Source organism: Garra rufa, chromosome 22 (assembly GCF_049309525.1).
Source record: "Garra rufa chromosome 22, GarRuf1.0, whole genome shotgun sequence".
NCBI lineage: Eukaryota > Metazoa > Chordata > Actinopteri > Cypriniformes > Cyprinidae > Garra > Garra rufa.
The window spans coordinates 25,809,045-25,822,701 of record NC_133382.1 but is presented as its reverse complement, the minus strand read 5'-3'; the positions used below and the strand labels follow the sequence as shown (position 1 = coordinate 25,822,701).

Genomic DNA, 13,657 nt, shown 5'->3' with positions numbered 1-13,657 from the left:
CTGACCCTGGATATTACTTCTCTTTTTCCAGCAGGCTTCTCAGCATGTTCATTGTCTAAATATGGCTTCAAACTTTGCGGCTAACTTTAAATAACTCCCTCTGAGGGTCAAATATAACACTGTCATGGGTGAAGTAGAGCCTAGAGCCTGTTTTAGGACACCTCAATTTTCTGGGGCCTGCAGCCATGAGAGGTGTTTCATTAGATATGTGGGGAAATTTAAGTCAAATGATTAACACAAAGCATTTCTACATTTTTTCCCACCAGTTTCGCCCAGTGATCAAAGTGTACCTCCATCCTCCGTTCCTGCGGACTTGGAGTGTGTTGTATAAAAGAGCTGATCAAAGTAATAGAAAACCATTTCCAGTGTTGTAAATCATTACCTCCTAAACAGCATGTTCTGAAATGTCTAACACAGTAGTCTTCGGTGAGAGATTTGTTTTAAAATCATATCAATTATGCTGTGTCAAAGTTCTCATTAGTATGCAAATAGCCGCTTTACATTTCCTAACACATGGATTAGGGATCAGGGAATACATTGACATGAAATGCTCTTCATTACGCTATTGAAGGAGCAAGCTGATTACATGAGAACTTCTAATGGTCTATCAACTTTAGTAAATGGTCTAATCCCCATTTTGACTGATTATACAAAACTAATTAAAAGAGTTATGGATCATTCAAACTCTATATGGAGAATATGTATGTCTACACATATGCTATGCACATTAGAATTGTAGAATAAAGGATTTACCACTTCTTTGTTACAAATTTAAGAGGAACAAATGGCATTTGGGATGGATTCTTATTGTTTAAGCCTTAGGCAGTGTGAATTTGGATACTTCAAGTGGGGTTTCCTTTACCAAAACCACAAGTGATATAAATTCGGTTCTTGCTTTTTCACCACAGACGCCAGTGCATTCTGCCATGTGCTTTTGACAGTTTGAGGCAAACCAAGGAATCTCAAAGCTGTGATATCATTTCAAATGATGTGGCTTTAGGAATAACAAACCCTACTAACAAAAAAATATCACTGATAAGGGGCATTGGAGCACCTTCATGGGAACGGATTTATTGTAAATTTGATTTGGTTTGGATAAACTACTTCAGTGTAACTTTTGTGAGGGTCACATCTACTACCTGTCCTTGAAGAAGCGGCGAAATCCAAAGGCGACAAGCTTGAAGACGGACTCGAGGACAAATATGATTGTGAAAATGTAGTTACAGATCTTCAGGGCCTCATCCAGAACCTGTTAAAACACAGAAGTTGCAGAGACAATATAAAAAATTCAGGCCGAATGATGGCTGTATAAGTCGTTCCATGGTTAGATTAAAACGCCAATTGAAACACCAATCGCTATTTAGCATCTTCAGGGTCTGATAGTCAGTGGACAATGCCAGGGGTCTGGCCGTTCTCCCGTCCACCACACAGTAATTAAGGCCAGGCCTAAAGTGTGACGACGCACCAGAAAATCAATTCATTCTGTTCACACAAGCGGTCAAAGCCTAACAATCCCCTTTGCTCCACTTCCTCCAGGATTCTGTGGGCCACCGGAGCTCTAATTAAAACAGACTGCTATTTATAGCCACAGGTGAGGTCACAGACCTCCATTAATGATGGGTGAAAACCCTGGGAAACATAGCAACAGAGTTGACTAATAGGAATAGTAAACAGCAATTTTGATTTGAGGAGAGATAGCAAATAAATAAATAAACAAACGTTTTAACAATTAAATATTAATAATTAAAAAATCAACAAACTTCTCTTTCAAGCTTTCTTTGTGCTCTCTAAAAACAAATAAATACACACATTCCAATTCCAATATAATAATATAATAAAATAAACAAATAAATAATAAACCAAACATTTAGAAGTCCAATGTTAAACAAGTTTTATAAAGTCAATAATAATAATTATAACAATAATTAAAAACCTACAAACTTCTTTTTTCAACTTTCTTTGCGCTCTCTAAAAAAAAATAAAAAAAAATAAATAAATAATAAACAAAAACAATGTTAATAATGTTTTAACAGTTAAATAATAATAATAATTTAAATATCAACAAATTTCTCTTTCTAAAATAATAATAATAATAATAATAATAATAATAATAGTAATGATAATAAATAAATGTAAAATAATAAACAAAATTTATATTAAATATAAATAAATAAATAAACAATGCGCCAAAAATTTTTAAAGTCAAATGATATTTATATTATAAATGTAATAATAATAATTATTATTATTATTAATTAAAAACCTACAAACTTCTCCTTCCAACTTTCTTTTTGCTCTCTAAAAATAAAAAAATACATAAATTATTCTAATATAATATAAATAAATAAAATACATACATATATAAAACATTTAAAAGTCCAATGTTAATCATGTTTTATAAATTAAATAATTATAATAATAATAATTAAAAAATCTACAAACCTCTATCCAACTTTCTTTGTGCTCTCTAAAAAATAAATAAATAATTCTAATAAATAAACGAAAACATTTAAAAGTCCAATGTTAATCATGTTTTATAATAATAATAATAATAATAATAATAAATTAATTAAAAACCTACAAACTTCTCTTTTCTTCCAGCTTTCTTTGTGCTCTCTAAAAATAAATAAATACATAAATTATTCTAATATAATACTTTAAATAAATAAATAATAAACAAAAACATTTAGAAGTCAAATGTTAATCATGTTTTATAAATTAAATAACTATAATAATAATTTAAAAAAATCTACAAACCTCTTTCTAACTTTCTTTGTGCTCTCTAAAAATAAATAAATTATTCTAATAAATAAACGAAAACAAGTACAATGTTAATCATGTTTTATAATAATAATTAATTAATTAAAAACCAACAAGTTCTCTTTCCAGCTTTCTTTCTTTGTGCTCTCTAAAAATAAATAAATGCATACATTATTCTAATATAATACTATGATTAAATAAATAAATAATAAACCAAACATTTAGAAGTCCAAAGTTAGACATTTTTTATAAATTAAATAATAATAACAATAACATAAAAACCTACAAACTTCTATTTTCAACTTTCTTTGTGCTCTCTAAAAATAAATAAATAAATAATCAATTATTCTAATAAATATCTAAATAAATAAATAATAAACCAAAACATTAAAAAGTCCAATGTTAATAATGTTATATAAATTAAATAATAATAATAATAATAATAATAATAATAATAATAATAATAATAAATGATTAAAAAACCTGCAAACCTCTCTTTTTAAAAAAAATGTCTTTGTGCTCTCTAAAAGTAAATACACAAATTATTCTAATAAAATTTAAATAAATAAATATAAACAAACAAAAAAACAAATAAATAAAAAGGTTTCTATTTTTCTAGCTTCATACCTTTTGAAAGAACCACAATATCGTCAATGGTAATTTTAGGTTATCTTTTACTTTTAAAACTGACCTTTGTCATAAAGTAATGAAAAAAGCACTTTAGAAGAACATATTACTCCACCCAAAAGATTCAGAGAAATCCAATCTAAACTCCCAGAGCATATCTGCTAACTCATGTTATTGTTTTAGTCCTCTATTGAATATTCATGAATTGTCTCGGTAGTGTTATGCAGGGGAAAAAGACAGATGAGGGAATATGCATAAATTTCCATGCATACGCTACAGTGTGGTTTATTTTGGTGAGGCATTACTCTCATAAGGCTTCTATAGAAACAGGCAATGGTACAAAATGTCTTGTAGCAGCACAGTGAAAGTGCAACTAAGTATAATAATATAAAGTTTAAGATTATATACTCAATGCTATGATAAAATCCATAAACATTAGCTGCCTAATCAGCAAATATCATGCAGAGCCATAAAACGAGATAGCGGTGAGTTGAACTTAGAGTAACATTGTTTGCAGTTACATAACCAGTGAGTTCATTTCCTTAATGGAATATCAAGTGCATGCAATCTCACTACTGCCTTTGCAAGAAGTACCTTAGGTTGCTGGTAGTGCTCCATGGACATGGTGATGACGTTGAGCCCGATGACTATCGTGATGAACAGGTCCAGATAGTGGCTGGTGCACATCTTGTGGATGATAAGCCGTGTTGGTGAGTAATCGGAGTAATAGGGTTTACTCTGGGCTTCTGAAGAACCATGGGAACAGGAAGGAATCATGAAATAACCATACTGAAACAAACATTGTTTTGTACACACTCATGCCCACACTGAGAAAAGAGGGAAAGAACCAGTGGGAAAGAGAAAGAAAAAGATACAGTAGATAATACTATATAAGTTCACCCAGAAATGAAAATTGACTTCCTCATCCTCATGTTGTTCCAAACCTGCTTGACATTATTTCTTCTGTGGAACACAAAAGAGCACATTTAAAAGGCTGTGCTCTTAGTTTTATAATCTGGATCATTCATCTATTTGACCCAAAAAATTATTCATTTCCAATTTTAAACTTTTAAACAAGCTTGATAAACAAGTCATTAACAGTGAAACATCGATTCTGTGAGTTGAACTTGAAAGTTGAACTGAAAACTGGATCAGTCCAATTTGTGAAAGAATCGGTTAAATTTGTTTTATGATCTGGATTATTCATTAATTTGACCCAAGATAATGATTAATTTATTCATTTTACCTATTAAGCAAGTAGCAAAATAAATTCAGCCTGATTGACACTAAATCATTGAGTCATTAACACTGAATCATCAAGTCACTGAGTTGAACTTGAAAACTGGATCAATCCAATTTGTTAAAGAATCATTTAAATTAGTTTTATGATCAGGATTACTCATTGATTTAACCCATAACAATGATTAATTTACTAATTTTAACTTTTAAGCAAGTAGCAAAATAAATAAATAAATTAAAATAAATTCAGCCTGATTAACACTGAATCATTGAGTTGAACTTGAAAACTGGAACTGTCCAATTTGTGAAAGAATCATTTAAATGTGTATGATCTGGACCATTCATTGATTTGACCCAAAAGAATGATTCATTCACAAATGTAAATTTTTAGGCAAGTAGCAAAATAAATTGAGCCTGATTTATACTAAATCATTGAGTCATTAATACAGAGTCATCGAGTCAATGACTAACTTGAAAACTGGATATGCGCAATTTGTGTAAGAATTATTTAAATTAGCTTTATGATCTAGATCATTCATTGATTTGACCCCCCCAATAAGCCTGATTCAAACTTAATCTTTGAGTCATTAACATTGAATCATCGATTCAGTGAGTTCAACTGAATCAGTCCAATTTGGGAAAGAATCATATAAATTAGTTGCATGATCTGGATTGACCCAAAATAATTATTAATTAACAAATTTCAACCAGTAGAAAAATTAATTCAGCCTGATAAACATTAAATGGTTGAGTCATTAACACTGAATCATTGAGTTGAATCAGTGAGTTGAACTTGAAAACTGGATCAGTCCAATTTGTGACTGAATCATTTAAATTAGTTTTACGATCCGGAGAATTCATTGATTTGACCCAAAAGAATGATCCATTTTCAAAATTTTCCTTCTACACAAGTAGCAAAATAAATTTAGCCTGATTATCACTGAATAATTGAGTCAGTGAGTTGATCTTGAAAACTGGATCTGTCCAATTTGTGAAAGAATCGTTTAAATGAGTTTTATGATCCGGATCATTCAGTGATATGACCCAAAAGAAAGATTAATTTTCACATTTTTACTTCTTCGCAAGTAGCAAAATACATTCAGTGAGTTGATTTTGAAAACTGGATCTGTCCAAATTGTGAAAGAATCATTTAAATTACAAAAATTCTGCCTGATTAACACTAAATCATCGGCTCATTAATGCTGGATCATCAAGTCAGTGAGTTGATCTTGAAAACTGGGTCAGTCCAATTTGTGAAAGAATCGTTTAAATTAGTTTTATGATCCACGTCATTCATTGATTTGACCCAAAAGAAAGATTAATTTAAAAATGTTAGCTTCTAAGCAAGTAGCAACATAAATTTAGCCTGATTAACACTAAATCGAGTCAGCGAGTTGAAAACTTGACTCAAAAGAATGATTCATTTACAAATCTTTTCGGTGAGTTACACCATACATGCAACCTGTTACTCACACAAAGCTTTTGTATGACTTGTAATATAGTGCTTGAGTTTTGTGGACCACTTTTATGATAAGTTGGTAATGGCAAAACAGCCTTCAAAATGTCTCAGTTTGAATAGCACAGAAGAAAGTCATTGGTTTTGAACAAAATGGTCTGAGAAAATGACAATTTTCATTTTCATGTGAACTTTTCCTTTAACTGTGATTATGTTTCTGTGGTCTGTCCCAAATATCAGATCAAAGGCAGAGGAGCCCAGATTGAGGGGCCAGGATGCCTGAGATCAGCTCGCTCACAGACACCTCGACAAAACAAATTGTCCTACTGTCATGGATTAATGAGATTCCCTGAGACATAAAAGAAACTCCATTCCATTTGGACAGACTTGTGCATATGCTAGTTTTGCTGATCCATTTCTATTCTTTGTGATTTCTCTCTGTTGTTCGCTGAGGATGGAGAGGACAGGAGGGATGGCAGAGCAGCGGGGGGCCAGGGGGCTTATCATCTCAACACACAGGCAGGCCTGTGAGCGGCAGCTGTGTTCCCTGTGGTCCTGTCAGCCCATTAGGCAGGCTTTTTCTGGCACCAGCCCATGGACCGAAGGAACAGGTGCTGCATTCAACCTTTTCTTTTTCATATATAATGGTGCCACATCAGCAGTATTTGTTTAATCACATGGCTGCTCCCCACTGGATAGTAAATTCGAGTATGACTCATCTAGAACACGTCCAAATGATTTGCTTGTTAAAAGTGATGTGAATAATGTTTTGGATGTTCAGTTAGTTTAACATGTAGATATCTATAAGTAAGCATATGTGTGTGTTCTATACAGACTTTGAGTCTTTGTTAGTAATGTCAAACGATTAATCGCATTCAAAACAAAGTAATAGTTTACATAATATATGTGTGTGTATACTGTGTATATTTATAATGTGTATATAGAATACAGTATATTTTTTTGGAAAATATTAAATATTTACGGTACTATACATTGATTTCTGGATCGATTCTGCAAATCACACAAATGCATTGCGATTAAACTAAGCTCAGAATCGTTGGAGAGTGAACTGAGATGCATTCTGAAAACTTAATTGATTTATCTTTGCATCCCGGTATTTTAATATTATTTACTACTACCATAGTATTTGTTAGAATTGTGAATTAGCTTTTTTTTTTTTTTTTTTTTTTTTGTATTTTCAGTTTTCATTTTAATTTCAGGTTTAGTCATTTTATGTGGTCCTATTAATTTTATTATTTTTAATATTTCTAATTAGCAATAATTTAAATATATTACAGTTTTAGTACTTTAAATTAAGCTTGTGTATTTGAGATAGTTGCCAAAGCAGTATTTCAAATTTTCATTCATGTTTCTCATTTAATATTTTAGTTATTTTAGTTTTTCAGTTTTTTAGTTAGCAATTACAACTCTGGGAGTGACACTGCAGTCATTCTGCAGATTACAGCAAGTGACCGTCTTTACGAGTGAGTCGTTGATTTGTTCAATCTTCACAAAAATGCTAATTTGTTCAGGTATGAAACAAGTAACTGGCTGAATTTGAAGCAGCATAATATTTGACTACTTATAAATAAAAATATAACAAAAATTGTAGGAGGAGTATGCTAACATGCCATTTCAAATTGAGTGAGTGATTGAATCACTGACTTGACCGATTTGTTTGAAAACACTGGAGAAAAAGCTAATTCTGTTACTTTTGTTAGAAAAACAAACAAACAAACAAATTACCTGGAAATACTCTCTTGAATGTAAGTTACTTGATATTCACTTCTTGTTTATGTACAAAAGCAGTATCATACTCGTATGAGATATTTCTTAAATACTCATGTGACGTATACGGGGTCACTCTAGTGTGAGTTCTCAGGACGAGATGCCAGCAACACCGGTTCTGCGGGTAATTACCATAGGAATCTTCTAACCCATCTGGCTTTAATTCGGCTAATAGGAGCCATGCTCCTGGTGTTTTTAAATGTGCTGACTCAACATTACCTTCACTTTATAATGTACAATTTATGAATCTTAAACGTCCAGACTTGGCTAAGCATTGCCATTTTGGTTGTTATTTATTTATTTACCCTATTTATTGTTATTTTTTATGACTCCTAGGATCTAACAAAATCTGAGATGAGGTCAATGCTCTGTTCTTTAACCCATGTGTTATAAATTAATTTATTTGGGCTACAGACAACAGTATCCAGGGGGGCTGCAACCAAAACCGTTCACTGGGACCAAAAGTTGCTGTGTTGACTGCCCCAGTTTCAACGGTGCTCAATTACGGGGGACAGTTGGGATGGGAACAGGTGAATGTTCACAGCTCGTTTTTATAGTAGACAGGTCAGCTCCCACAGGACATCCCCACTCATCAACTTCCCTCCTATCCTTTGTAGTGAGACGCTCTCCCTTTATGCACTTTCATTCAAAAAAGCTTGTCTTACGCTGGTGGGACAAAACTCAATTTTGATTGGCTTACATTGCTGATTCCAATCTCGCTAAACATAATAATATTACTACTAATAAATCAGTGACAGAGGGAAAGCAGTCTTCATAACCGGATGTTTATATCTAATGAGTACTGCACTGAGTTTAGCATATCAGATGGTCTTTTGTGCCCCAACTAAAAAAAAAAAGTTGGGAGAAAGTGAAGGTCTTGGCATCCTATTTACGGAAAATGGATTGAACTTTTGTTTCCTATTGGCAGCGGTGCCTCTCTGATGTCATGCCATTGCAATGGGTCCAGCTAACATCCACATCAGCCAAATCAGCTTAAACAGTGAGGGAAAATGGATCAAAACTATTTTTAACCAACGCGAGAAGAATGAAATAGCAGTGGAGAATGTGGCTCTTGGACCTCTCCATCTCTGTCTCTATTTTTGTGGCACAAGCTAATGATATCATGACTATGATTTAATGAGACATTCTTTGCTTAGATGGCAATTTTAGCCCGTTCCAATTCCATCTATGAATACAGCTGAGAACAACGGCCAGATTATTGGGTGAAGCAATTGAAGGTTTTGGGCTGAATGATACCACATTTGAATATAGCCACCAGCCCACTGGTCCTGGATGTGCTGACTGTTAAAACTCAGTGCAATACCCATCAGCCCCGAAAAAGAGGGTACGACAACAAATCTCTTGGCCTTTTCGTCCCACTGAGACTTCATGCTGGTCTTGAAGCTTTCGACTTGATTCTGGCTTTGCCGCAGCTCACGTGCACTTGGAGGAAAACAGCTCTTAAAAGAAACTTTAAAAATAGGAACTCTGGGCCCCATGAAATTATTAAGTGCATGAAAAGCCTTTTTATAAATATTTGCAAAAAGTATACAATGAGTAAATCCATCATGAAACCCAATTGATTTATCTTTGGGTAAATATCTAACCCATCCACCCCTCTTTTAGGAGGCCCAAAGTCCTTTTAGGAAACATTTTAATATATAATAGAGAAGAGAAAAGATGTGGAAGGTGTCAATCCAAGAAATTAACCATATAGCAGCTAGTACCTCGGAAGCTAAGTCAGTTGGGAAATACAGACAAACTCTGATCCATTATCTACATGTTTTGTACCACAAACACCATAAATGGTTGATTTTGAGGGCCTGAAGTTGGACATCACTGATGTTCTAAAGGTTGACGTAGCTTTATAAAGTGATACTTACAACTAGACCACTGAGCAATGTGTTTGGGAATAATCTGTTCATTATGCAGACTTCACGAGTCATGTGAGGTGAAAGTCATGAGCACTGGGGAATTGTGGGCAGTGGGAGGACTAGACTGTTATTTAAAGGAAGAGCCAGAGAAAAATTCTAAAGCCTGCATGGCAAAATGTCAGACAAAAATAGAAAGGGGAAAAAGCAGAGATGATAAAAACAGCCATCCGAAAGGGAAGGCAGCAAATTGCAGCTTCATTTGTTTTACGCTGAATGGTTTTTAATTGAGGCTGGTTTTACCCCCCTGAAGTGCATGGTCAATGAGTTGCTCCTAAAGTAATGAGTCGATGTCTGCTGGACATACTGCTGATGCACCCCAATGCAAAAATTAGTTTGGCAGAGACCCTGCACTTGTTCACTTTTTATTTGGCACAATATGCCAGCAGACACCGAGTCAAAAACAACAGGAAATGACAGACTAAATGCCTGCTTCAAGCAGGCAAAAGAGAGAAAAATAACAAAGTAGAGAAGAAACTGGAAGCAAACAACAATTATTAAAAGAGAAAGAAATTTTCAATAATGGGAGGCCATGATAAAGAAAACACACATACACTAATACTGACAAACATACACTGTAGGATAGATTAGGGTGAGAAACACAGACACACACATAATATATCATGCTGGCAGACGTGGCAGACAAACCACACGTTCTTTCTGAGTCTGACTTGAGCAAGATGGGCCGTTTGAGATGGAGGCTGAATGGCAGAGGCTGGTGGATGGGCAACGGTGATGATGTGCAGAGAGCCGCAAGAGTGATGTCATTCTACATTACTCAACATGAGAGGTTAGTCAGAGTGCCTGACATATCTGACAATCAAAACCCGTTCTAAAACAATGAATGTGTCACATCCGAGGTCATATGTTTGGTACGTGACAGTCAACCACTGTTTACAACAGCAAAAAAACAAGAATACAATCATTTTTCATTGTAGAACCTCCAAACCAAACACTGTTGGTCCAGAGAGAGTAGCTACATAAAAAGTATCACTTTTATCACTTGCAGCTGATGCTTTTCTGAGCAATCCTGGAACTTGTTGCGACACTTTATGTTGCTGTCTACTCATGATGAATGTCTGTTTATGATGTTGCTATTGCTTGGGGAGAAACTAACTAAAAGTACTGACACAAAATAGTGTAGTGTTTCCACTAGCATGCAACATTTTGTGACAAACACTGTTTTTATGTCACATTGTATTGCAAACACTGCTTTTCTGCCCAGGACAATAGTCAAATGCACTTCTCTATGATGTTTATCTCTTGTATGCAGAGCTGCCTGCAGTCTGATTAATTTAAGTGTACGGATTTGTACTATAAAGGAATGGGGTTAAAAATAAAGTTAATATAAATGTTAATTGTTTTAATGTTTAATGCAGTATTTTTATGACAAGCTAATTGGACTAGAATTATATTTATTATTAAAACTGCTTTACAAATTTACAAAAAAGTAACAAAACTGAGAGCAGTTAAGAGAAATCTTACCTCAGCCAGATTTTCTGAAATTTGCTTCTAGCTCTGATGTCTTTATAGTAGTTAAACATTAGATATAATTTGTTTTGAGTAAATCTAACTGACAGTTTTTGGTCTCATATTTTTTCTAATTTGTTCCAGAGCAAATAGTTTTGGCTGAGGGCAAAATCTCATCATGTTATCTTTGATGTAAATTTACTTTTTACTGTCAACAACACGCAGCCAACAAATGAACTGAGCAACACTGTCATCGGAAATCACCCTTAACACATAAAAGGATAGTACAACAAAGATATCGCTTTCCTGGGCGGATATTTAAACTAATGTTTTATTGTGAATATGAGATTGATCTGAAGATTGAATGCTGTATCAGATGAAGGTAATCACACTTGCTCTGTTCATCTCTCTCTCATAATATTCCACATAATACAGTCTACTTTTAATACAGTAATACAAAAAGCTTTCAATGAAGCAACTCAACATTCCTTCATTACTAGTTTTAAAGTGACGTTTTCGAATTAGTAACGGAGGTGTGGGCTCAGCTGTGAAATTGTCAACTTGAGATTTGAATCCATGGTGAAAGTAAGATAGATAGATAGATAGATAGATAGTCATGTACGACGTTTACTTCAAACTAAGTAGCTTGCTCTTGGTCAAAGCAGTGAATTTGTGTGATCAACCCATTGTGAAATCTGAAATTACTGATTTCTGCCCGCAAAAATTTGCAGGACAAACGTCTGCAACTTTACTAATTCTGCTAAAACTAACAAAATCTACAAGATTCATCATAATAACTCCACTGTTATATATGTATTATCTTCAAATGCGATCACTTGTGCTGCTCAAGTGGTGCTACTCTAGCAGAATATCTTTACCTCTTGCCCTGTTATTTTCTTTCTATAGCTCGCATGGCTTGTTTAACCATCCAGACAGCGTTACTTCCCTCTCTCGGCTGGTATTTGTCAAGCCTCCACTCCCACAACATGACAAACAAGCCAGCCGTATCAGTACACAACTCTGAGAGGTTACCAAAAAGATCATGTTGCACCAAGAGGTTACAACAACTCTCTCGCAGAAGCGACTTTTAACTCCGTTCTCTATCTATTCAGTTAATAAACCTACTCCCTACTGAATGAACCATGAAGACCCATAAAGAGATTAGGTGCACTTCTTGCCAAAAGGCATGAGTCTGCTGAAATGTAGGACACTGTGTGCATTTTAAATTAGAATCAAAAGTTGGATGTTTCTTGCATCCTTACATGAGGTAGCGGGATATTCAGTGTTTTTTATTTATATACAGTACATTTTAAGATGGCAACATGGGCTTTATAAAACTCACCCATGCATTTCCTAATCACAAACTGCATAAAGCACGTGTTATATCCAACTGTGACTCTAGAAAGTCAAGTGAGCTTATACACGAGCTATCTAGAGGTAAAGGATCATATCTTGACATATATCGGAGCAAAAGTAATTCTTTCAGCTGAAAACTTTACGCCATCTGTTCAATTTGGGGGGCTGTTGCTTGCCCAAGTTACATAAAGAAGACTTTGAGTCATTTTCACTTGCAGTAGGAAGAAAGGAAATGGTGTTTGGAGTTGCCAGGTTACATAAGCGACCGTACTGCCTTCTGCTGCCAAGAGTGGAGGTTACACGACACTTAGTAATTTCATTTTCTCCCTCTGTCACTCGCCGTCTCATCGCTCCCCCAGTAACAGTCAAGAGACTATACACTTGGCTGCTAGAGATTAAAAGAAAGATTGGTAGGTCGTCTCCAGTTCTACGTGGGTGCATAAAGACAAATCAAATTAATGCTGACATCATATTCTTCATTAAGGTATTTGCAATCAGGGGCTATAGTTGCATGGAGCCTAATGAATATGCCTGCAGAACTGCAGTATTAGAACATCCATCATTTATGAGGTTCTACACATCCCAGTTAATTAATCAGGTATTTGAACTAATTTGATTGCATTGTCAGCTATGAATAAGAGTAGGGCTGTCATGATTTTCTCGATTAAATTCGAGTACTCACTTATAAAAATGATTAATCTGCAAAATAAAGTGGTGCATTCCGTGGACAAGAATCCATGAAAAGCATTATTAGACTGTTTTCCAAGGCTGCACGAAATATTACAACCACTTAAAAATCATAATAAAGCATAGTGCTATTATGAATTCACAAAAGCCGTGATTCAATTATAAAATTTATAATTGAACAGAAAACAGTTTATCAGGATTTTAAAATAAAAGTTTAAACCCTCGCTCTGAGTTTGCATGTTTTGATGTCCAAATGAACCAATTATTATTGCCTCATTACTATTATATATGTATTTTAAGTCATTTTAAAGTCTATTGTTCACTTAGGTCTATTTTTATTACA

General features: G+C 34.1%; 1 protein-coding gene across 1 annotated transcript in view; it reads right to left on the bottom strand.

Moving 5' to 3' along the window:
• The window catches only part of LOC141297454 (voltage-dependent T-type calcium channel subunit alpha-1G-like), a 225,544-nt gene that overhangs the window by 26,145 nt on the left and 185,742 nt on the right, over positions 1-13,657 (bottom strand). Inside the window, exons 17-18 of the mRNA XM_073827887.1 lie at positions 3,982-4,133; positions 1,140-1,249 (exon numbers count right to left, since the gene is read on the bottom strand). Of these exons, the coding sequence (XP_073683988.1) occupies positions 1,140-1,249; positions 3,982-4,133 (262 nt within the window). The remainder of the gene's footprint in view (positions 1-1,139; positions 1,250-3,981; positions 4,134-13,657) is intronic.